Source organism: Aythya ferina (assembly GCF_964211825.1).
Source record: "Aythya ferina genome assembly, chromosome: 18".
NCBI classification, from domain to species: domain Eukaryota; kingdom Metazoa; phylum Chordata; class Aves; order Anseriformes; family Anatidae; genus Aythya; species Aythya ferina.
In genome coordinates this window covers 5285154-5307287 of record NC_140317.1, presented here as the reverse complement: position 1 = coordinate 5307287, position 22134 = coordinate 5285154, and the positions used below count along the sequence as shown (strand labels likewise).

The window sequence follows — 22134 nt, the reverse complement described above, 5'->3', positions numbered from 1 at the left end:
CTATGATTCAGTATGAAATCATTGAGTTAGATGATACAGATAAATAGGAACAATTTTGAGTGTGTGTGTGTGTGTATATATATAACTTGAGGCTGTGATTTGTGACTGGTAAATTTGGCTTCAGGGTCCCTCATACAAAGACTGCTATGACTACCTGCTGCAAAGCACTGATTCAATATAAAATTAATCTGGCAGTTCAAATCTGGTTTTAAAAAAGTCCACGGGATTTATGTATCTTCAACATTGTCAGATAAAGTATTTTCTTATTGTCTGCTGCCAAAATAAAAACATTAAGCCAGCATAAGCACAGTATCACTTGGTCATGCAGAATATGCAGCAATGTGACCATTTCAGCCCGTTCCAGTGAAAATGTGTGCTGCTAATGGCAGTAATGGGGGGACTGTGTCATGGCAAGGAAATTATTGCACTCTTGACTTTCATAACTTAAGTTGTTACAAGGAAGAAAGGCAGAGATGTGCAAGTCTAAAGGTGAATAAAGGATTTTGGTTTACTATCTGTAATTTCTATAATTTCAATTGATTTTGTGTGCCTCTCACAGCTAAACAGTACTCGTTATTCTTGGGTTTTGTACTATTTTATAAAGCTCTGATTTGATGGGAACAATAGTAAAATAGTTGAACTACTGATTGAGGAAATAAACCAAAGAGTAAAAAGTTTCAAAGAGTTGACAGATTGCAAAATGGTCTACTCTTCTGCAGAATTCAGTTTCTCAGAGACACTTGAAAAAAGAGTATCTGTTATTTTGAATATTCTGAAATAGAATTTTTGCTGGTCTTTCATCTTTGGAATTTTAATAATATATCAGAAGAACATATGGTTGTGCTGCTTACTTTATATTAGATAAAATGAGTTATGTGGAAAACAAGTGTTTAGGTTCTAAAGTCTTTAAGAGAGATAATCTTAAAGTTATAATTTTGATGAAATTAGATTTCAAATTTCTGGTCTTTTTTCATGTATTGACTTTTACAAGAAAGCAAAATAGTAGGAGATTTTTTTTTTTTTAAAAAAAGGATCTGTATATGTAGCAGGTGGTTTAAGAATCATTATTTAAAAATTTCTTTGAAAATATGAATAGCAGTGTAAGCAGGTTACACGTATATAGGATTTGTATTGCTGACTTGTTGCAGAATTCTGTTGTTTTCTCTCCTGAAAAGCTGGAAGAATGTAGTGAGTTCAGAAGCTTGATGACTACCCATCCTATTTGATTTAACCATTGTTGCTAACAGAAAATACACTAATTTATTTTGTTCTGTTGCAGGTAAATTGTCAGACATCAAGTCTACGTGGTCCTCTGGCCCAATCTCTCACACACAAGCCTCTTTATCCCATGAACTATGGAAGGTACCCAGAAACACTACTGCTCCTACAAGACCTCCTCCAGGCTTAACAAACACCAAGCCATCGTCTACATGGGGTGCCAGTCCCCTGGGTTGGACCAGCTCTTACTCCTCTGGTACTCCTGACTTCTATATCATATAGCACCACAGCGCCTTCCTTTTGTAATTGTTTGTTGTTTTTCTGTCTTACAATAGTGAGACGCCCTGCAGCTTTGTATCAGACTCCAGATGGTTGAGGTTTAACACAAGCAGAGCGTATCCATTTTGAGGATGAAGCTCGTGTTTGTTTATTTTAGTTAGAATAGGTTGTAAATGAAGCTGTCATCTTTCAGGTCATCATATTAGTAATTTTACCTGTGAATTGCCAAATACTTCCATTCCTACTCACGATTAGGATTTTTTCCCTGTTTTCTTATTTTTAAAAATAGATTTTAAGTGTGTTTCTTGTTTTGTGCTATGATCTGTGACTTCCTACAAGACTTTGATAAGTGAATCATTCTATGAAATTTAACATGGAACACGTTTGTGGATGTGAAGCATTTAGGACCTGATGGCGTTTCAGGGCCCGCAGGGAATGTCTTGATTTTTTCATACAGACTCCTTTTTAGATGTCATTATTTTGCTTAAATACAAATATGAGAAACCACAATTATGGCTATATAAATGTATGCATCATATTTGTCTGAGAAGTATTGTCAGCTTCAAAAGAAAGCAGTACACATATTTTATCTAGCTGAATATTTTGTTATTATGCTTTCACTAAGATGGAAATTAAACCTTCTTACCATTTATTTTGAATGTTTTCTGCACCAAAGCCCCACCTGCTGGCCTGATACTGTTAATGCCAGTATTCTGTCTGAAGCCAGTGTGGTCACACATGTGACTACAGAAGTACTGCAGTTTTTCAAATGCCACTAATAAATACCAAGCTTGTACAGTTTCTCATTGTAAAACATCAGGCTGAGGTTGGAAAAGCAGGTTTTGCTGGTGATACCCATGTATCTTTAATCAGAACGTTGTCAGTGCAGAAATATCTGTTTTGAATAACTCATATACATTAATCTATCATTGGCAACATAGCAGAGTGCTGCAGAGCTATAAAAATCTTTAATAGCAACCAGCAATCTGAGCTTGGACATCTGAATTGCTTTTAAAATGTTTCTTCCAAAGTAATTTTAATGTAACCTGAAGATGCAGTTTATTGCAGTGACGTACCTGCATCCCAAAGTTATTGTGGGAATGTGAAAAATGCCACAGATCTTCTAAATGTAACAAAAGCAGGTTTTCTTTTGGCAACCTTTCATTCCAAAGCAGACAATAAATCAAGTTGCAAGTAAACTGCTGTAAGATTTGTTTATGGTAGCAATTTCTCTTGCTAGTATGTTGTGATTCCAGATAAGTTTTCTTCTTGTAATATGTTCTCCACACCGTGATTAAATGTTTTGTTGCGGAATTTGTATTGTAGGTTCAGCGTGGAGTACTGACAGCTCAGGGAGAACAAGCAGCTGGCTGGTTCTTCGAAACCTCACACCCCAGGTAACTAGAATTGTACATAACTAGTTATGGAAAGAGACTTGTCATATTTGAGAGATGAGAAGAACATTCATCAGCCTTGGTAATTTGGTTCATTTGAAGGGAAAATAATTATTCTGCATTTATTCCAATTGTCTGTCTTCTGCAGGCAATCTGTTAAGTTTTTAAAGTGCTGTCAAATCAAATATGAGCTTTAAGACCATGTAATTAGTCATTCAGTGTGCACCACTTCTGTATGTGTAAGCTTAGAGGTGAATAATGTCTTATATCAGGTTCAGAGGTATAAAAGCTACATATTCTGTGGGGTTTTATTTTTCTTCTAAGTCTGTCAAATTCTCTAGTCCTCCCTGTAGTATCGTTCACAAGGAAGATCATAAGCTACAAAGCATCTAAAGTAATCCTGGGGAAAAAATAGTTAAATTTATGAGTGCTGCTTTTTCTTTAACTTTGTAGACTTCTGATTGTAAATATAGCTTGTGTCACATAATTGGGGAAGTTTTGTGCACTGGACTGCAGGGAAGCCTTAAGACAGGATGTCACTCTCAATGAAGACAGTGATAAGTCTATAATTAAATTCCTCTTATGTAAATCAAGCATATTTTTTTCTTTCACACCTGCTTAGTCTTTAGCTTTAAACTTGTTCAGCTGGCAATAATTATGAAGTGAAACCACAAAAGCACAGATAAATCTTTTTCCCCTTCTCTCTTACCAGATTGATGGTTCCACACTGCGGACACTGTGTTTGCAGCATGGCCCTCTAATAACATTCCACCTGAACCTGACACAAGGGAATGCTGTGGTCCGATACAGTTCCAAGGAAGAAGCAGCCAAGGCCCAAAAGTCTCTGCATATGTACGTTTCTACTTTGTTTGTCCTTTGTTACGAAGCTACTTTTATGTCAGAACTACTTCTCTGAAGGAACAAAATGAGCGATTTTAGCTGTTTTAAAATCCACGGGACTAACTGGTATAGTACACAAGAGCCGGAGAATTTGAGTGATAAAATCAGTGATGTTAGAAACAATTGAAAATATAACAAATATAACAACTGATGTTTGAAACTTAACTGCTTAGAAAGGAAATTTCTTTATCGACATCTGTAGCATGAGTGTGATTAAAACACTGATTGTAGAAGAAATAGTTTGCGCTATGTCTAAACAATAAGGGTGGACCTTTCCTTAATAAAATGTTACAAAGCAGCATTCAGAGCTGATTGGAGATGAAAAATTGACCCATCTTAGTTACATCAATTTACATGTGGCATCAGGTAAAAGAAATGCTGCCAAATATGAAATTGGTATCTGACTTTAAAGATGAGTACTTATATTAAATATGTACATATTAAAGTCCTTATGTTATCAGTGATTTGGAAGGCCTCCATTTAATTGTTTTTTTAATAGGTTGTGGCATACCTCTAGTTGCACTGCTGGCAAAGAACAGGACAGACCTTTCTGAATGACAGAAAGACACAGCAATATGTGCCTTTGGGTTGCTGGCAGAGCGACAGCGGCAAAATACAGTGGGATTTGTGGAAGCCAGCAGGATAGTATTAAAGATATCAGCCACTGTCTGTTTCACAGATGAATGTTTACATGGACTTGATTGCTGGAAAATACATCTCAGAGTCAACAGGCTCAGATCCCATCCCTCCCATCTGATTTGATAAGGGAATGGCTCACTCACTCTCTCTCAAGTTGCGTGGGGGGTTTTGTTATGTAAATTAGAAAGAGCAGTGATTAAATACTTCTTGAAAATTAATTTAAAATTCTATGAAAATTCAAGCCTAGAGTGCAGACTGTCTCCTGTGATGTATGTTGGCTAAATGTAGTCTCCACACACATGGCTTTGTGTTTACCTGCGGATATAGACAGGTAAATGTGAAATAGTAGAAAGGGGTCTTTTTTAAGAGAGTGGGATTCCTAAAAGTGAGCAGACTTGGCCTAATCCTTCATCTCAAATTTAACACGGGGCAGGTAACAGATATACAGAAATCTTGGATATCTCCAAAAGCGCCGCCTGCGCCCCTCATTTCACGTCGCCTTTTGCTCTTGTCCCTAGGTGTGTCCTGGGAAACACTACCATCTTGGCCGAGTTTGCTGGTGAAGAGGAAGTAAACCGTTTCTTAGCACAAGGCCAGCCCCTGCCGCCCACCTCCAGCTGGCAGTCCAACACTGGAAGCAACCAGACGCGCCTGGGCTCGGCGGGCGGCTCGCACGGCTTGGTGCGCGGCGACGCCGGCCACTGGAACAGCCCCTGCCTGGGGGGCAAGGGCAGCAGCGACCTGCTGTGGGGTGGGGTGCCCCAGTACTCCAGCAGCCTCTGGGGACCCCCCAGCACCGACGACGGCCGAGTTATCGGGAGCCCCACACCTCTGAATACTCTTCTTCCAGGTGATCTTCTCAGTGGGGAGTCCATCTAGGAAACGAGAGAAACAAAATGGAAATAACAATCATCAGCACTAAAGGAAAAAATAAAAGTTGTAACCCTTTCCAGTCCCGGGCTTGATGAAGAATCCAGCTTTAACAGATCAGACTGGCAGCCCTTTTTTAGTACCTCTGTCCAATATCAAATATGAAACTGCAGAAGTCCTTGTGAACTGTTAATGAAACAGTATGGGCTACTTTTGGTCAGTGTCACATGCTAATGACAGGTTTTATTTTTTTCATGGCTTTTTGTTTTATGTTGTCTTTTTATGTTTGTATGGTGATTTTAAAAACAAACTATAAAAGCTGCTTAGAATAGGTCTATCATGAAGGGCACTTTTCAGAATTTGGGCTGGAAAGGGTTATTTTATCAACTTGGGGGGGGAAGGGGAAATGAAAGCCTATTTAAAATGAGCCTGTGACTATTATGCACATTACCAGAGGCGGACCCAATAATCAGAAAGGGTGAAGTGTGATATTTACCATTGGTACAGAAAAGTAATGAATCTGAATGGTAACTCTTGACTGTACAGGTTGAATGGGGGGAGGGCGGGCGGGGGCTGGGGTATCTCTGTGTCCACTACTCCCATGGATCTGCCTATGCACATTACCCTTGTTTCATTACTTTTTCATGTCATTTTTTTAATCCCAAAAATATAAAAAGTCAAAAAAAAAAAAAAACAAAAAAAAAAACATATCAAACATGCAAATACTTGAATCCAGCAGGCCAATAACAAAATGTGAACACTTTCTAAGTCTAATTATTACACTTCCAGGTTGGCATCAGTACACAAAAAACAGGCTCTAAGATTTTTTTTTAAAGTTCAGACTATATGTTTTTGTTTGAACAGATGTATGTATGTGAGTGTGCTTGTGTGTATGTGTGTGTACGTGTGCGCCCACGTGTGATTTAACTAAAAGTGTGAATTTTTTCCTTTTATTCAGTATATGCTTTTTATTTGCTCATTGGTCAAATGTTTAATTGTTATTAGCTTCTAACTTTGCACTGAGTGTCCGCAGCCCTTCTTGTAGCTAATCCTATAACGGTAAAAAAGGAGAAAAAAAAAAAAAAAAAAAAAAAAAGGAAAGAAAAGAAAAAAAAAAAAGAAAAAAAAAGAAAGAAACTGATAGAAGGGGCCGGCGACAATTCACGTGTAAATGTTTACTCAAGGACTCTTATCGCATTTTAAAAATTACAGTGTGTATCTCTGGAGAATAATATGTATATCTACCTTTAGCGGCTTTTTATTGTGGACTAATGCAAGAAAATTATTACCGGAGTATTGCACCATTTTTCCATTCGGAATATAAAGTTTAAAAAAATACTCTTGTTGAACTGTGGCCATAGATAATTGTAAAGAGTGGATAGTTCCCTTGCAAGCAGGAACAGAAACAAGCACTTGGACATAGGTTTTGACTGCTTTTGGAGGAGCCAGGAGTTTTGGCTCTCACCTGTTTACAGACCTTTTTTCTCCTTCAAACTTTAAAATAAAAAAGGAATTAAAAAAAAAAAAAGAAAAAAAAAGAAAAAAAAAAAGACTTCCATCGTAAAGAAAACTATTTTCAGAATGAAGATATGCTACTTCAGAGCTCTGGGATTGAACAGTGTTGTTGTATTATTCTTTTCTTTGGCCATTGCTGTGTACTATTTTTGTTGTTGTTTTCCTCCTCTTCGTCAAAGTGGCGAAAACTTTGTGATCACTATCTTGCACATGGTGGAAGATGTCTCAGGAAAGCCGGGTTTCCCGAGGAGCAACTCCACACCATTTCATGTATTTTTAAAACCCAACTCCTAGCACTGAAGATATTATTAAAAAAACAAAATAAAATAAAAAAAGACAGTAAGAAAGAAGAAAATACCTAATCTAATGTGTAGCAGTTACATATTTACCAAATAATGGACTCAAAAGAAATAGATGTTTGAAGAGTGCTTTATATATTAAAAAATTGCTTTATGTTTAAAAAAAGATCAATGTTTTTGATTGTTTTGAAAGGAAGAAAGACAATGGAATAACATACACTTCAAGTATGTTTTAAAAATTATATGAACATTGTGCTCCCTGCCTGCTTGGATCAGGAAACTTGTGCATTACATTTTTTTTTTTTTTGGAAGATTAGCTTTTTAATGGTTTTATCAGATTTAAAGGGTCCTGCAAGATTGCAAATTAACAAAAGCTGGTTTTATAGAGGATCATGAACTATGCACAAACTGGGTTCAAGACTTGTTTTTTTCTCAAGTTTTAGTAGTGTATTTAGCTGAATAACCTTTCCTCAGAGTAATTGCATCTCATTGCCATTACACGCCTCCTACATATATATATTTTATATATATATACACACACACTCTCTTATATAAAATATGTATGTGTGTATGTGCGTGTTTACATACAATTTTTCATGCTGAAGTTTAGCATTGAGTTGTAGAAAAACTCCTGATATTTTGAAATTGGGAATGGAAATTTCTGTTTAGGGTTTGTTGGGGTGGGTTTTTGTTTGGGGGCGCTTTTTTTTTTTTTTTGCCTTTCCTTTTGGATTAAAGATGTCTGTAACTCTGAGATTAAAAACAAACAAACAAACAATTGTGGCTTTTAATGTTCTTTCTCCTCATAGAATGTGATTGTTAAAGAACATGCACCGAAAGTTGCTTTCAAGAGTACGAAGATTCTTTGAAACTTAATAAATTGCAGTTTTTTCTTGGCTGTTCAAATAATGTGTATTTTTCTTTTATGCAGGGGATACTAAAAAGAAAAAAAAAAAAAAAAAAGTAAAATCTCATAAGGTATTTCATGGAGGAAGTTTAACACTTTCAATATTAATGAGATTTAAGTGTAAAGCCAGGCAAATCACTCCTGTAAGTGTAGTCACACGCTTGGAGTATGTGCTTGTTGATGATGGCTTGTACCACGAATGCTTTGCATATCACATCCAAAAGAGTGATGCATAAAAAGCAGTAATCATTTTTTGTTGTTTTTCTCATTTATTCATGTCTTTGATTAATGGCTAACACTGAGTATGGAGGCAAGAGGCCAAAGGCTCCTCTCCAGCTCCACTGTTCAGTCATGCTGCAGCTTCCCATTTTCTGGACTTAATGTCTCTAGATCAAAATGGCCAGTTCCGCTAAATTTTATGAGGTGGGCAGATAGCCTATAAATAAGATAGGAAAAAAAAAAAATATATATATATATATATATATTCATGTTTTGGCCTTTCAGGTTTGAACTCAAGGGAGATAAGTTGAGTAGCTAACCAGGTGTAGCAGGCAAATCGCAGAAGGTTCCTGGAGGAACCCAAACTTGCTCCATCTCCCTAGCTTAAAGATGAGCTTACATTCTCCTCCCACCTCCCTAAAACCAGTTCTTTACTTATTGGTGGCGTTACGGTGATTTATACTGAAAGCATGATTTATCCCAAGTTTCCAGTGGTTGATTCTGGACAGTATAACTCATTGCACTTCTTTTAAGAAAGAAAGTAACTCGTGAAGAACTGGATTACTGAGGAAGCAGCTCACAGCACCCAGCAGCTCTGCCAGCACTGGGCCTTCAGCCCAGCTTTCTGCTGGGGGGTCTTTTCTCTCGCTAGGCTACTCTGCCATGGGCTGTGCGTGCAAGGAGAAAGACCCCTGGGCAGGGGGAAACCCAAGCAACTCTTGAGTTTGCAGTTTGCTGGCAGGTATGATAAAGTTACAAATTATCAAACCTAGATTTTGGGGTCAGTTCTGTTACCTAGATGGCTAAAATTTCCAATCTGCAGCCTGTTCAGTGAATCTCATCCAGTATCAATACTGCCCCAATATTGCACAGTTATTGTCATAGTTGTTTTTTCACTGTGAACTGCTTCCCCTTCCTATCCCCTGTTTGTTTTTATTTTTTTTTTCTCTTCCAGGTGTTGGTATTGAAATTCTTGGAAGAGTTTCTATTTTTATTTTTATTTGAGCAAGGAGGGCTTTCAGTTTCAGCTTTCCTGAGTTTTGTTTGCCTAGACATCAAAGTCCATCACAGAGTCAGATGTTTCAGCAAATGAGAGCTTTTGTCAGATGACTTTTTGTAAATCTGATACACTCTTAAAATTTAGTATCCACCCTGGTATATTAAAAGAAATGTAGCTTTTGGCCAAAATCGATCTTATAGTGTTTGGGTAGAATTTTTATTTTCAGTGTCATACTCTCTCCTGCTTTAATGTTATCAAATATTTCTGAAATTGTAAAGATAGCTCCTGATGCTAAGGATGATCCTTGTGTCTCAAGAATCTTTACAAGAGAACATTTTAAACAATTTGTGTTTTTAATGTATATTGCATTTACTGTATCTTCCATAGCACTTTCACTGCATGGCTTCCCTATCTTCTAGGCCAAGAGAATTTCTCTTTCCTAAGTGGTCTGAAACTGTCAAACTTCTTAGTTATTTGTCTAGTTTGTGGGTGGCACTGGCAGAGCAGATTGTTTTTGCTACTTCTGCTCCAAAAATATATTATTGTCCTTGATAATTCAATATATGATTGTGTATGTGAAGGAGCATTTTAATTAAAAATGTATATGGCTATCTGTATATGTTAAGACTTATTGGAGTTGGAAGAGTCTGGAAATGGAATGGAAATGCCCTTTCAGACAGGGGTTTTGGGCAGCTATAGCGTGGAGCATACCTGTGGTACCAGATCAAAGATCGCCACGGCGCCCCGCCAGGATCGTCTCACGCCGCCGTATACGAACTGCTGCTAGATGTCTGTTAGCGTCCTCGCGTTGTCAAAATGACAGGTGTACGAATTGTATCACTGTATTGATGCTGAATGTACAATCTCTGCAAAAGTCCTGCGTAGCCAGCTTCAGGGAAGGGGAGTTCTGGGAGCTCAAACGGAGATCGGACGGACTCTGTTCGCGAACTGTCCGGGTGCCTGACTTACCCGCGTTCCCCACGAAAACCCAAGGTAAACGACAGCTCCGTAAATGTGTGGAAATGTCTGTGATGCGTGGTGTTACCTTTAGCGGGAAGTCGGAGGAGACCATGGGCCCGTCCACGGACCACACAGGACGATTTTAGCTCCCTGCAGGTCTCTTGGACTGTTTTACCCAGGTCCTTGGGTGGCTTCGAAGGCGGTAACATACCCGGGAAACCTTAAAGTCTACGGGAGCAGCCAAACTTCTGTCCTCTCACATCCCCCCCTTGTTCCCAGGGGGTCTCTTCCAGTAATATTGTGCTCTTGGAATTTGGGAGAGGCGCCTCCAGCACTCATCCACATTGTAGCTTTCCTGAGGGAGGACGGACTGCTAACGTGCCCATGTTCTAGTGGGCTCTAGGTGTCTTCCTCCAGTGGATACACCCATTCTCAGGTTAACTATTGCTTGCTGCAAGTTGCCAGACTACATGCTCTAACGGCCCCTCCAGCCTGTGCAAAGACAGTAAAGTTGACCATTTTCAATTACTCACGCTCCCACCGTTTTCTCCTCTCTAATGACGACGTTTCATTAGGAGCGAATATGACACTTTGTCCTGTGTGTGCCCCCGGTGTTTGTTTTTTACTGTCAGATGCATTGGAAACAAGTTGCTTGTAAATTTTCTCTGATGAAAACGTGGTCCCAGTGCAGTCATGATTTCAGGGTTATTAAAATGTTATAAAACACAATAAGCTGGAAGATTGCTTTGCTTTCAATAAATAGTAGTAGTAGTAAAGGTGGCTTGCCTTGAACTAGCGGTGAGGCTGGGACTGCTGATGAGAAATCCCCCAGCTGCTGCCTGCCTTTAGGCACTTCACATCAAATAGTGACCTGTCCTAAATCGTTTCTGTCAGGGGACTGACTCAGTAGTGACAGTCCAAACTGTGTCGGATTCCTCTCTTGCTGCTCTATAGTTCTTTCTCCTTTTCTCACTCCTTCATTTACATTGGAAAAAATATTTTCAAGCAGACTAAAGACCTGTGTGCTGACAGTGCTGGAAAGGAGCAGATGCTGTTTCTGGTTTTGCAGTGGTCTCCTTGTGACTACAGTACTTCTGTGTTTGTTTTTTTTCTGTCTGTACCCTACATGAGTAGGAACAATCCGATTTTGCATTATTTTATCCAATTTGAAGTGGTACCCACTTTTCCTGCTTTTTCTGTCTCCTTCCCAACTCTTCTCTCCCTACAGATTACAGGAGACTTCTGACAGAGGCAGAGGAAATCAGTATTTTGCAGGTAAAAACTGCAGGTTCTACCCGTGTGAAGTACACAGAAATGTATTTCTACTCCAGAAATGCAGTCACAGTACTGGGTGGGAAATTCAGCATGAGCATAAAATACCTGAACAAGGAGGGACAGACACCAGTCCCCGTAGCTGAGCGGACCTTGCCTCTCTCTTCAGGACAAACCCATATTCAGAAGCATGATTGTAGGACGAAGGGTGGTAGGCAAATAGTTCTGATTACTTTGTAATGCTTTTATTGCTAAATGGTTAGAAAATAAATAAATAAATCTTCCAGGATGGGGAGAGTTGCACTTTCCCAGCCTGTGTAAGTGAGCAGCAGCAAAGGTAAGATGCAATAGGTAAATGGGGCAAGCTGGTGAGGCCGGGAGCATGGGGATGAAAAAAACATAAGGAACTGCTGATTGGGGTCATTTCTGAGTATCACCCCCCAGAGAAGTGTTCCCTACTAGCTCTTATCTCAGTGAAGGTTTTCTTTGTACATCAGCCTGTAAACACAAGCACACAGTAAAGCTGTTCTAAAGCCAAGTTCGACATGTTGCATTATTCTGATATCCTTTATTTCTTGCTCTTCCGCTTCCCTACTATATGTTTTGGTGCTGTCTTCCCCACCTCCATTTTAAACTTTTGCTGTACGTGGAAGAAATTTCAAAATTTCCCATCGTGCTTTACCAGCCTTGAAAAAATACAGTTTCCTGCGGCTTTCCTGAAAGACAAGTGCAAGAACTGAAGTCAAGCTCTCAGGGATACAGGGACCACCTGGCCCGTGACAGCCCCTGGTGCTGCTTTCAAGCCCAACCATTATAGACTAATATTGGGGTTGGCACAGAATAAAGCTTAGTATTTAGTCTGCAGTGCACTGGTTGCTCATGGTTTAGTGCAGATTCAGGAGCAAAGCACCAAACCCTGGAAATATGAGGAAGATAAACTATCCCAAAATAACGGGATCCCAGTGCATAGGTGAGGGATTTTGTTGTCTTCTAGTGAAGACACCCCAATAAAAAGTAATGCTCTTTATCACCTTTCAGTTCCAACACCCATTTCTGAACCGTGTTTTGGAATCCAGGTTCCAAGACATTGGGTTTACCCCTGTAGGTTCCAGCTCTAGCTGAGAAGAAATGGAAGCTTTTCTGATATAAGCCTAGTGAGAAGTGGTTGAAGAATTCTCCTTTTCCACTTGGACCTTCAACAAGGCTGGGAGGCCAAATAGCATATTTTCCAGACGGGATTATTCTTGGGGTTCTTGTCAACAGGGTGCATTTAAAGTGCGCTGTTGCACCTGGCAGAAGTGACTGAAATATTCTTAAAAATGCTTTGCCATTTTCATTGGCAGTGGTGGAACTGTAGAGGCAACAGGTGTGTGTCCCACTTCTATGCTACATGCGAACTACACCTAAAGGAGAGAAAATGCCAAGCTGGAGGACTGATTCAGTCCTTTAGAGACCACAGGATCATGGTCTGCACAGCAAGGGAATTGCAGGTCAGCATCTCAGGTTCCCACTGGTTGCAAGGGTTCTGATACAAGGCTTATCAGGGTTTGTAGCAGCATAAGCAAAACTCAGTTCTGCTGTCCCATGATGATGGACCAGAGCCTTAACGGGGCTGCACAGAGCTGTAATGAAAAGCTGGGAGGATGCTGGGATGACTGGAGATTGCTGCTTCCATCTTCTGCTTTGGAGATGGTGCAGGGCCTCCACCTGGGAGATATGTCTGGGACACGGTGTCTGGGAAGGGTTCCAACAGAGCTGATGAGGTGCTCGGGGTCCAGAGCAAGTGTCTTGTGGAGATTTGTGGCTCGGAGAGGTGTGTGGGCTGCCCTGGTGTGCCTGGTGGGACGGCAGCATGATGCTGGCTGTGCAGCAGGGCAATGGGGTGGGCTGGGCTGTTTTGGGAGACCAAATCCCACTTTTCCCACACAACAGGAGAGCTTTCCCCTTGCTAGCAGACTGCAGTGATGCTGCTGGTTTTGGTCACTGCAGGAGATAAAATGACAAATGTTACCTCCCTTCTTTCTCTTTGTAGCATGGTCAGGCGATGTAGAAGTTCCCCAAGCAGATCCTTCACTTATTCTCGGTAAGTATCTCCCAAGCTTGGGAAACCTGTGGGTTTTTGGTGATCAATCTATAAACTGTGACTCTGGGAAGAGGGGATAACGTGCTGTGCTGGTGCCCTCCATTCTGTCTGCCAGCTCAGGCAGCTTCTGTGCCCACTGCACGGGCAGTGCCTAAACCAGGCAGGGTTCAACTCAAATCAAACAAATTTGTGCCTGCTTGTCCCCTGTCAGCTGAGAGGTTATTAAAAGGCAAAGTGCTGTAAAGGTGCCTTGCAGATGCTTCGAGTCCTGTGGCATGCAGTTCCTAGGGGTCATGCAGGTATCAGGGTGCCAGGCCCCCGGGAGGTAGCAGGATGGGTACTGCTGGTGCTGAGCAGCCCGCAGCCTCACCCCTATGGCTTCACACACTGAAATGTCCCCTCAGAAAAAAGCTGGGCACTGCCCAAAACCCACTCTAGCCCTCATTTCCGACCCATCGATGTGCACAGATCTTCATCCCTCGGCCAGCAACAAACCCTGTGGGGTTGTCCCGGTGTCAGGGCAGAGCAAAACAGAACAAAGGGCTGGCTGTGGGCAGCAGCAGAGGGGCTCCTCTGCCATCCCCAGCATGGCGGGGAGGGGGGGACACAGGGTGGTGGCGATGTGGGGGGGCTGGGGGCCTAGAGGGGGGGCTGGGGCAGCCCCCAGTGTTGTGACCCCCCTTATAATTCAGTATAAGTCAGCATAATTCAGCACGGGGAACGGGAGCAGTGCAGTGCGTGTTGTGGAGGTGTGTGAGGCATGGCTGGCCTCCCCAAAGTCCTCCCCAAAAAATCCTTCCCCAAGCCTTCCCCCAAAGTCCTCCCCAAAATCCTCCCCCAAAAAGTCCTTTCGCAACTCCTCCCCAAAGTCCTCCCCCAGAGCCCACCCCACAGGCTCACACTGAGCCATGTATTTGATCACGCTCCTTGCTTGGAAGCCATCTCAGGCCGAGCTTGTGCCATTGCCGGGAGGGTGTGATGTGACAGAGCACAGCCCAGAGCACAACTCCTGTGAGGGGCGGCTGGGGGGCCTAGGGGGATTGGGGCTGGAGAAGAGGAGGCTCAGGGCAGAGCTCATTGCTCTCTGCAACTGCCTGAAGGGAAGGGGTGGGGAGCTGTAGGTTGGCCTCTGCTCACAGGTAACTGTGACAGGACCAGAGGGAATGGCCTCAAGTTGTGCCAGGGGAGGTTCAGGTTGGAAATGAGGAGACATTTCTCCTAAGAAAGAGCAGTCAGGCATTGGGACGCGCTGCCCAGGGGGGTGGTGGAGGCACCGTCCCTGGGGGTGTTCAAGGAAAGGTTGGACGTGGTGCTTGCAGACATGGCTTGGTGGGTGATGGTGGTAGAAGGGGGACGGTAGAACCAGATGATCTTGGAGGTGTGTTCCAACCCGAATGATTCTAGGGTTCTAGGATCCTGTGACCCATCGGAGCTCCCAAGGGAGCAGGGCAGGGCGCTGCCCCTGGGGCCTACTGCTGCTGCCCTCAAGCCACCCCTCACGTGGCTGCCCGGCCACGCAGAGCAGGGCCCCGAGGACCCCTTGGGAGCTCTCTGGTGCAGCTCATGGGGTGCGAGGACGGTGGGGCCAGGCTCTGCAGAGCACTCAGCCTGCCAGCTTGTTTTCCCCAGCGCTGCACCTCGCTCAGCGCAAGGCCCTGAAGACAAACACGGCTAATTATACCCCCAACAAGTGCGTGCCGCTCTCCCTTTTAAAATGTTTTGCTTTCCTGTTCAGTGTCCTTGGCTGAAGTGTTTGTGCCACCGCTCTCCATCAATCACACCCCGAGCAAGCTGCAGCAGCCAGCACCAATTAGGCACAGCACCCCCGCGCAGCTGAGGCCTCCCCCCGCGGGCAGCGCCGCTGTCACTGGCGTGCAGCTCTCGCGGGCGGCATCTTGATTCCCCCTGATTGTTTGTGCACACAAATTAAGCGGGAGCATCTCGCCGCGGTTTGATGGGCTGTGCCACATGATGTGGAACAGAACCGGGGCGAGCACACGGCGCTCTGCTCCCGGGGGACGTGGGCGAGAGCAGGGACAGGGCTGGAGGCTGCTCAGGCTGCGAGTCCAAGCAGGGAAAGGAGGGGGAGAAAGGGAGAGCTGCCACGGGAAGATGCTCGAGATCTTTCCAGCATCTCGGGGATGGGAAAAGCAGCCTTTGGTTCTGCATGGGATGGGGTCAAGCTGCTGCAAAGGGTTTTTTTGTAGAAAAGCAGCACTGGGGATTTCAGCAGCAGCCAAGGCTGGGCTGTGAATGCTGCATGCCCAGCACACAGGGGCTGTGGTGCTTGGAGCTGCTCGTGGAGGGACAGCAACTGGGGCACTGCCAGCCCACAGAGCAGGGATGTGCCCTCGTCCTGCTGTCCTTGGGCACAGCCACCCCACAGGGGCAGGGACATGTCCCCATCCCTCTGTCCTCTGCCACCCACATGTTGTCACACACAGCAGAACGCCTCCTCTGGGCCTCCTGGATGTAATGGACCACCTGTGTGGGAAAAAAAAAAAAAAAAAGGACCTTAAAAAAAGGACCTCAAACTACAGCTAAATTATGAGGAACGGTGTGAGGAGACCTCTGCAGTCCCAGAGGTGGGATGGGGAGCACAAGCACCGCCGCTGCCTGGGATGGGGGGCTCGCTGGGCACAGAGGCTTTTCCCAGATCCCCCATCCCTTGTTAGAGCAGCCTCCAGCACACAGCTAAGAGCCCTGAGGACCCTTCAGCCCCAGCAAGTCCCAATTCCCCCTTGCCACGCTGATGGGCATCATCCCTTCCCCGTGCTGCATCTTCACACACAGGAGATGCTCTGGAGGCGAGAGCCCCTTCACTGCTCCCCACAGCCCCCAGAGAAGCCCCCAGGCTGCAGGTGCCCAGGATTAATCCTGGGTGTGCTGGGTTCAGCAGCGTGCTTCAGTGCTGAGCTGGGCTTCCACAAAGCCCCAGCACGAAGCGTCCGACCTGGCTGCTTACTCCTGCAGGCTGGGGAAGCAGTTGGGTGGGCAAATCTTGCTCCTCTTTCCACTCAGGTGCCCATGGGGTGGTGGCAGCCCTCACCATCCCCAGTGTGCACCGCCTGGGCTCTGCTCCATCGGTGATCACCTGCCCTCAGCTTCCTGCTGCCAGCTGTTGGATTTTGTAGCCGTGATCCAGGAAGCAAAAGCCGGCTCGCTTCCTGCCTCGATATCACCAGGCGTGATCCAGCTGCCTGCAAGGGCCCTCAGCTGCATCCTTCTGCTAAAGCGAAGGATGAACCCCATTGCATGCCCACGTCTCAGGCCACCAGGCACAGGACCTTCGGATTTTTAACCTCCCTTGGTGCATTTGCAGTCAGGCCACCTCTTGGCACATGGCTGTGTGCAGGCAGAAAGCAGGGGAAGGGCTCATGGGACAGGCACCAGGCGCTTTTAGGGTGCTTCCTGACTCGTGTGGCTCTCCCATGTCCCGCAAACACCCCAAGGAGCAAAGCCAGGGCCCCGTGCAGAGCCCCAGGAAGCTGGCATCCCCCCGCACACCCCTGCAGACCTGGGGTGTTTGGGGGGCTGTATAACACAGCCAGGCATTGGGTGTGCTGCTCCAATGGCCCTGCTCATTGCTGAGCATCCCGCCCCTGCTGGGCAGCCCAAATCCACGGCTTTGGGCTGCTGGGGGAGAGGGTTGGGGGGACAGGGGGGCTCTGCCCGCTGCCTGTGGGCTGCCAAAGGCACCGGAGCTTCGTGCATCGCCCTCGTGCCCCGGCAGCCAGCTCTCCTTGCGCTTCGTCTCCTACAGGTCGGAGCCCCCCTTTTCCCCAGGATCGCCTCTGCCCGAGCCATGCCGTGTGCCCTGGCACTGCTGGGCTAGGAACAACTGCTGCCTGCCTGCCTCCCCGCCCGGCACAGCACCACGAGGTAGGTGCACAGGGGGTCCCCGACCCCCACGGCCACAGCTGGCACCAAGGGGGTCCCACCCGAGGCTGCCCACCCTCCCAGTGCCTCTCCCAGCACCCTCCCAGTGCCTCAGCCCATGCCAGGCTCTGGGAGGGGGATTTTTGCCTTCCCAGAGCTGCCACTGAGGCAGTGCCCATGGGGACAGTGCCCATGGGGACACACGAGGTTTGGCCTTGGGGAGGGTCAGCTCCTGCATCAGGGTCAGCCCTGCTCGGGGAGGATCCATGAGATCCCGGGGTGCGATCCCCACTGATCCAGGCTGGTGCGGGCAGGGGCTCAACACCTTTCAGGCTGGGTTTCTGACCCCAGCTCCTGTGGGCACGGGACAGGTTGGGTGGCTCTTTAATCTGCCAAGCTGTGACATTTTTATGGTGTTTGTGTGGCTGCCAGGCAGGGTGAACGCGCCTTACAGCGAGGGTGGGCTGTACGAGGGGAGAGGAAATTGGGGCACGCTGCAGCATTGTAAATACTGCCCGTCTGTGCGCTTCTCCCGCTCCTTTTGTTATCGCTTTTTAATGTGTTTATGGCTTTTATTACAGTGGATCAGGTGTCTTTTAAGGGCTGTTGTTCTTTTCTGTACTTGGACGCGAGACGAGCTGTTTTATTTTTAGTTACTCACTGCTTGGTAAAAAAATGCAGCGGTTGAGTTATCAGCAAAATCACCCCACCGAGTGCACCGACAGTGCCAGGGCAGCTGGGGCTGTGCCAGGACGCGCCAGATAAGGGCAGGGCACGGGGGAGGGAAAACAAATGCAGAGATAAGGGGTCTGGGCACACAGCGCTTGTATCAGGTACTACGGTGTTGGAGGCACCACAGAAAGAAACCCACACATTTTCCAGCTCCACTTTGCAACAACACGTTTATTGGGTGCACTTAAAAAAACAGACATAGAAAAGAGAAAACTGAAGAGGTGCATAGACCATGATATTGCCTGCTCTACGCGTCTACTCAAGTACAAAACCAAAACTACTTTGGACACTGGATGTGCCGGTGTTAACGTAGCTGCCCCAGAACATGGCACGTGCCTATGCTGGGGCCAGGTGGACTCAGGACCTGGAGGAGACCCAGGGGGGTGGCACTGGCAGGGTGCAGCGCGGCGCACAGATGCCCACGTCTGCTTTTTGATGTGAGCAGCCAGAGCCCTGTCGCTTGTCCCCCTTCCTAGCGGACGAGGAGCCCACCCGAAAGCTCGCCACCACTGCAGCCCCAGCGCTTCGAGCCCCCCTTGCCTCGGCTCACCTCCACCTGCTGGCTCGCACGGCAGTTTCTCAGGTGGGTGTCCTGCTTTTTTGGGAACTCGCCCTCTCCCCGCACCTTCCCGGCACTGGCCAAACCAAAGCGACCGGCATCCCATCCAAGGGTCTCCTCCTTTCACCCCACAAACCCTCTCTGGTCCCAGTGGGCTGGGTGGGGACGAGGAGGGCAGGGGTGGGAGGGAGCGGGGTCACTTTTGGCCGAGGCAGCGCCTCTCCCCCACCCAGCCCACCTGAGTTCCCAGCCGGCCCCGGGCGGCCGGCTCAGCACACCGAGCAGCTGTTGGTCTTGTTCATGGGCGGCCGCAGCATGTGCTCCTTGGGGAACGTCTCCCTCCTCTTGCAGAGCGCGGGGCTGAGCCGGCTGGGCAGGTTGGCTTGCTGCAGCAGCTCCCTGAAGACCTCCAGCACGTTCTCGTTGTCCTTGGCCGAGGTCTCCACGAAGCGGCTGTTCCAGTCCAGCTCCACCAGCGACAGCGCGTCCTCCGCCGGCACCTGCCGCTCGCCACCGCTCTCCGCCTTGTTGCCGACCACCACGATGGGGGGGAACTTGTCCTCCTTCACCTCCAGGATCTCCTCCCGCAGGCTCTTGACGCTCTCAAAGGACTCGGCGTCGTTGACGGCGTAGACCAGGGCGAAGGCGTCGCTGTTCTGGATGGAGAGCTTCCTCATGGCCGGGAAGGAGTAGCTGCCGCTGGTGTCCAGGATTTCCACCGTCACCGTGGCGCCGCTCACCTCGTACTCCTTGCTGTGCAGCTCCTCCACCGTGCGCCGGTGCTTGGGCTCGAAGGTGTCCAGCAGGAAGCGGCGGATCAGCGCGGTCTTGCCCACGCCGGCGGCGCCCAAGAAGACCAGGCGCACGTGGTTCTTCTCCTTCACCACCAGGGACATGGCTGGGCGCGGAGGCTCTCCAGGGGACGGGATGCTCGGCAGCTGGTGCTCAAGCCGTGGGTGTCCCTGGGTGGCTGCAGCCCCGGTGTCTGTCCGTCTGTCTGTCCCTGCAGTCCCGTGCCCCAGCTCCGTGCAGCCGGCAAAGTTTGGTGCCACCTCCCTGCAAACTTCTCCCGGCCGTTCTGCTGCAGACGCTCCCGTTCCCCGGACCTGCTCATCTTTTATCCTGGTTCCTCTCTGCCATGTGGCACCCCGCTGTCCAATCTCCGTGGGTTGAGGGTGCTGAAGGAGGAGGGCAGGGAGGGAGGAGAGCGGGGTGCTCCGGGCCAATCCGCGGCGCTCAGCCCTGGAAAGCTACTCCAGCCCTGGAGAGCACCGCGCTGCGTTGCACATTGCGCTTGCATCTCTCGCCGCTGCCGGCAGCACCGGGGAGCTGGCAGCCTTGCAGCCGGCCAGCCCTGCCCAGAGAGCAGCCTGTGCTTCTTGGCATGGGATTGTTCTCGGCAGGGGAGCCAAGCCGTGCTCGCCATCCCGTTGGGTGGACATGGCAGGGGGACATCTGCAGCCTTGCCCACACCTGTCTGGGTCCGGAGCTCGTTTTTGGAGCGGCCCGCTGCGAACGTGCCCAACCGCTCCGTGATCCTATGAAATGTTTGACCTGAGGGGGAAAGTAAGATCTCCCTGAAAGCCGTGCGTCATAGTCTCCATGTTCAGCTGTCAGTTACGCTGTGATTTTATGAAATATTTAGCCTGGGGGGAAAAATGAAATCTCCCTGCAAACAGTGCGCTGTCATCTCCAGGAGCAAATCCCAGACAGTCACGGGTGGGATCGCTGACCCTGCCCGGGCTTTGACCCAGAGCTGCCAAGGTCTCCACAGGACCCAGGGCAGTTCGGGCTCTGGCACAGAAGCTGCAAACCAGCGAACAGAGAGCAGCAGTGGGCAGAGGTGCTGCGTGTCCCTGACACCAGCTGGGAGGTTTTGGAAGTGGGATGTGTTCCCAGGGCAGCAGCGTGGCAAAAACGGGGTCAGAGCTAGGGTGCGAGCTCAGCAGTGCGTGTACCCTCCGAGGGCAGGGAGAGATGCTGACCCCACGGTGCTGGGGGACCTCTCAGCACCGGGAAATGATTTTTGAACCACACAACCCGCCTGTCCCAATACCAGTGTTCAGCTTGTGCGTTCAGCTTGTGCGTTCAGGCTGAGCACATGGTGTCGGGAGGGAAGGGGTGGTTGATTTACCAGGCAGAGCAGCGGGGTGCGTGGTGCTCCCCTTCTCTGGGCAGCCAGACATCACGTCGGGAAGCGGGTTTGCTGGTGGGCGTGCAGGTTGCCCTGTCTGGACACTTCCTCAGCAGCCTCCTCTTCTTCTTGCTGCTGAAGTCATCGCTGTTCATCACTCGTGCAGCTGATTTATGAAAAGTGCAAATACAGAGGGAGCTTGTTGACAAGACAGAATAAGTCTTTATCAAAATTTTGTGTGTGTGTGTGTGTTTTTTCCTAGCTGTGGACTAGTTTCTGTAATTTTCATGCAGTTGGTTTCCTTTTGCTAGCAAACTACCAGTTGGTTTTCTTTTGATAACAAACTACCAGTTTCGTCATTTAGTTTTGGTTGTGTTTGTTCTGCTGATTTCAAAAGCTCTTTTCACAAGAGTTACTCCTGCCTCTTAATTCCCCAACTGCAACTGCATTTTAGCAGTATGAGCACTTTCCTTCTCTGATCCTACTCCAAGGAAAGCCAGGAGGTTTCCCTGGGATTAGCAGGGTCCCTGCTCAGGAAGAAGAGGAAGGTTGGGTGCCCGCTGGGATGGGTGGTGGTGTCCAAAACCACCCGTGGCATCCGTGGGGTTTGGCAGCACCCAGCAGTGCACCACCCGCCGTGGTATTAAAAGGAGCTGAGGATGCAGAAGGCATCCTGGTGTGATCACAGGGCTGCTGTTGGCCAAAAATTGGGAGGAGGGATGGATTCACACTGAGTGCCTGGGGACTGCCAGCTTTGGGCATGGGACCGAAGGGAGGGCTTGTAGGCTGATTTTGGTGCCTGGTGTGCCACCAACTCCAGTGGTGATGAAGACCCCAAGGCAGCATGGAGCAGGGCACGACAAACCACGTCACCCCAGCTTTGGAACCTGGTTAAAGCCAAAAATGACATGAAGCAGGAAGGAATTCTGCTCATGTTTCTTTGTGCTCAGGTATCTTCAGGGCTTTTCAGGAGGAGAGGCAACATGCACCCTACGGTGGCTCCCAGCTGGCTCTGGGGCCAAAGCCATCCCCGAAGCAGGGGGTCCCATGGGGACACCAGTTTCCAAATGCCCTGTCCTGGCTCTGAACCATCACCACTACTGCCGGCAGCCTCCAAGATGAAGCTTCAGCTGATGGACACGATGGGAAACACCGAGCTGCTCCTCTGGCCCAAATGTCATAGGGAAGGTGACCCTGGTGCCACCACGCAGGTCACGGTGCTTAGACCCTGTGGGTCTGCGTGGCTGGGGACAGCCATCGGGGAGCTGCACCGGC

The 22134-nt window shown here is 47.5% G+C and overlaps 1 protein-coding gene and 1 pseudogene across 5 annotated transcripts in view; one reads left to right on the top strand and one right to left on the bottom strand.

Moving 5' to 3' along the window:
• TNRC6C (trinucleotide repeat containing adaptor 6C) overlaps positions 1-10929 on the top strand; it is a 283773-nt gene extending 272844 nt beyond the window's left edge. For all 4 annotated transcript variants that reach the window (XM_084492530.1, XM_084492529.1, XM_084492531.1 and 1 more), the window contains 4 exons: positions 1280-1474; positions 2824-2894; positions 3604-3743; positions 4949-10929. In XM_084492530.1, coding sequence (XP_084348656.1) covers positions 1280-1474; positions 2824-2894; positions 3604-3743; positions 4949-5309 — 767 coding nt within the window. In that variant the 3' untranslated portion in view covers positions 5310-10929. The remainder of the gene's footprint in view (positions 1-1279; positions 1475-2823; positions 2895-3603; positions 3744-4948) is intronic.
• Positions 10930-18317: 7388 nt separating this feature from the next.
• LOC311420939 (GTP-binding protein Rhes pseudogene) lies at positions 18318-21287 on the bottom strand (annotated as a pseudogene). Its single transcript has one exon. The product of its transcript is annotated as a GTP-binding protein Rhes pseudogene (transcript).
• Positions 21288-22134: the final 847 nt, after the last annotated feature.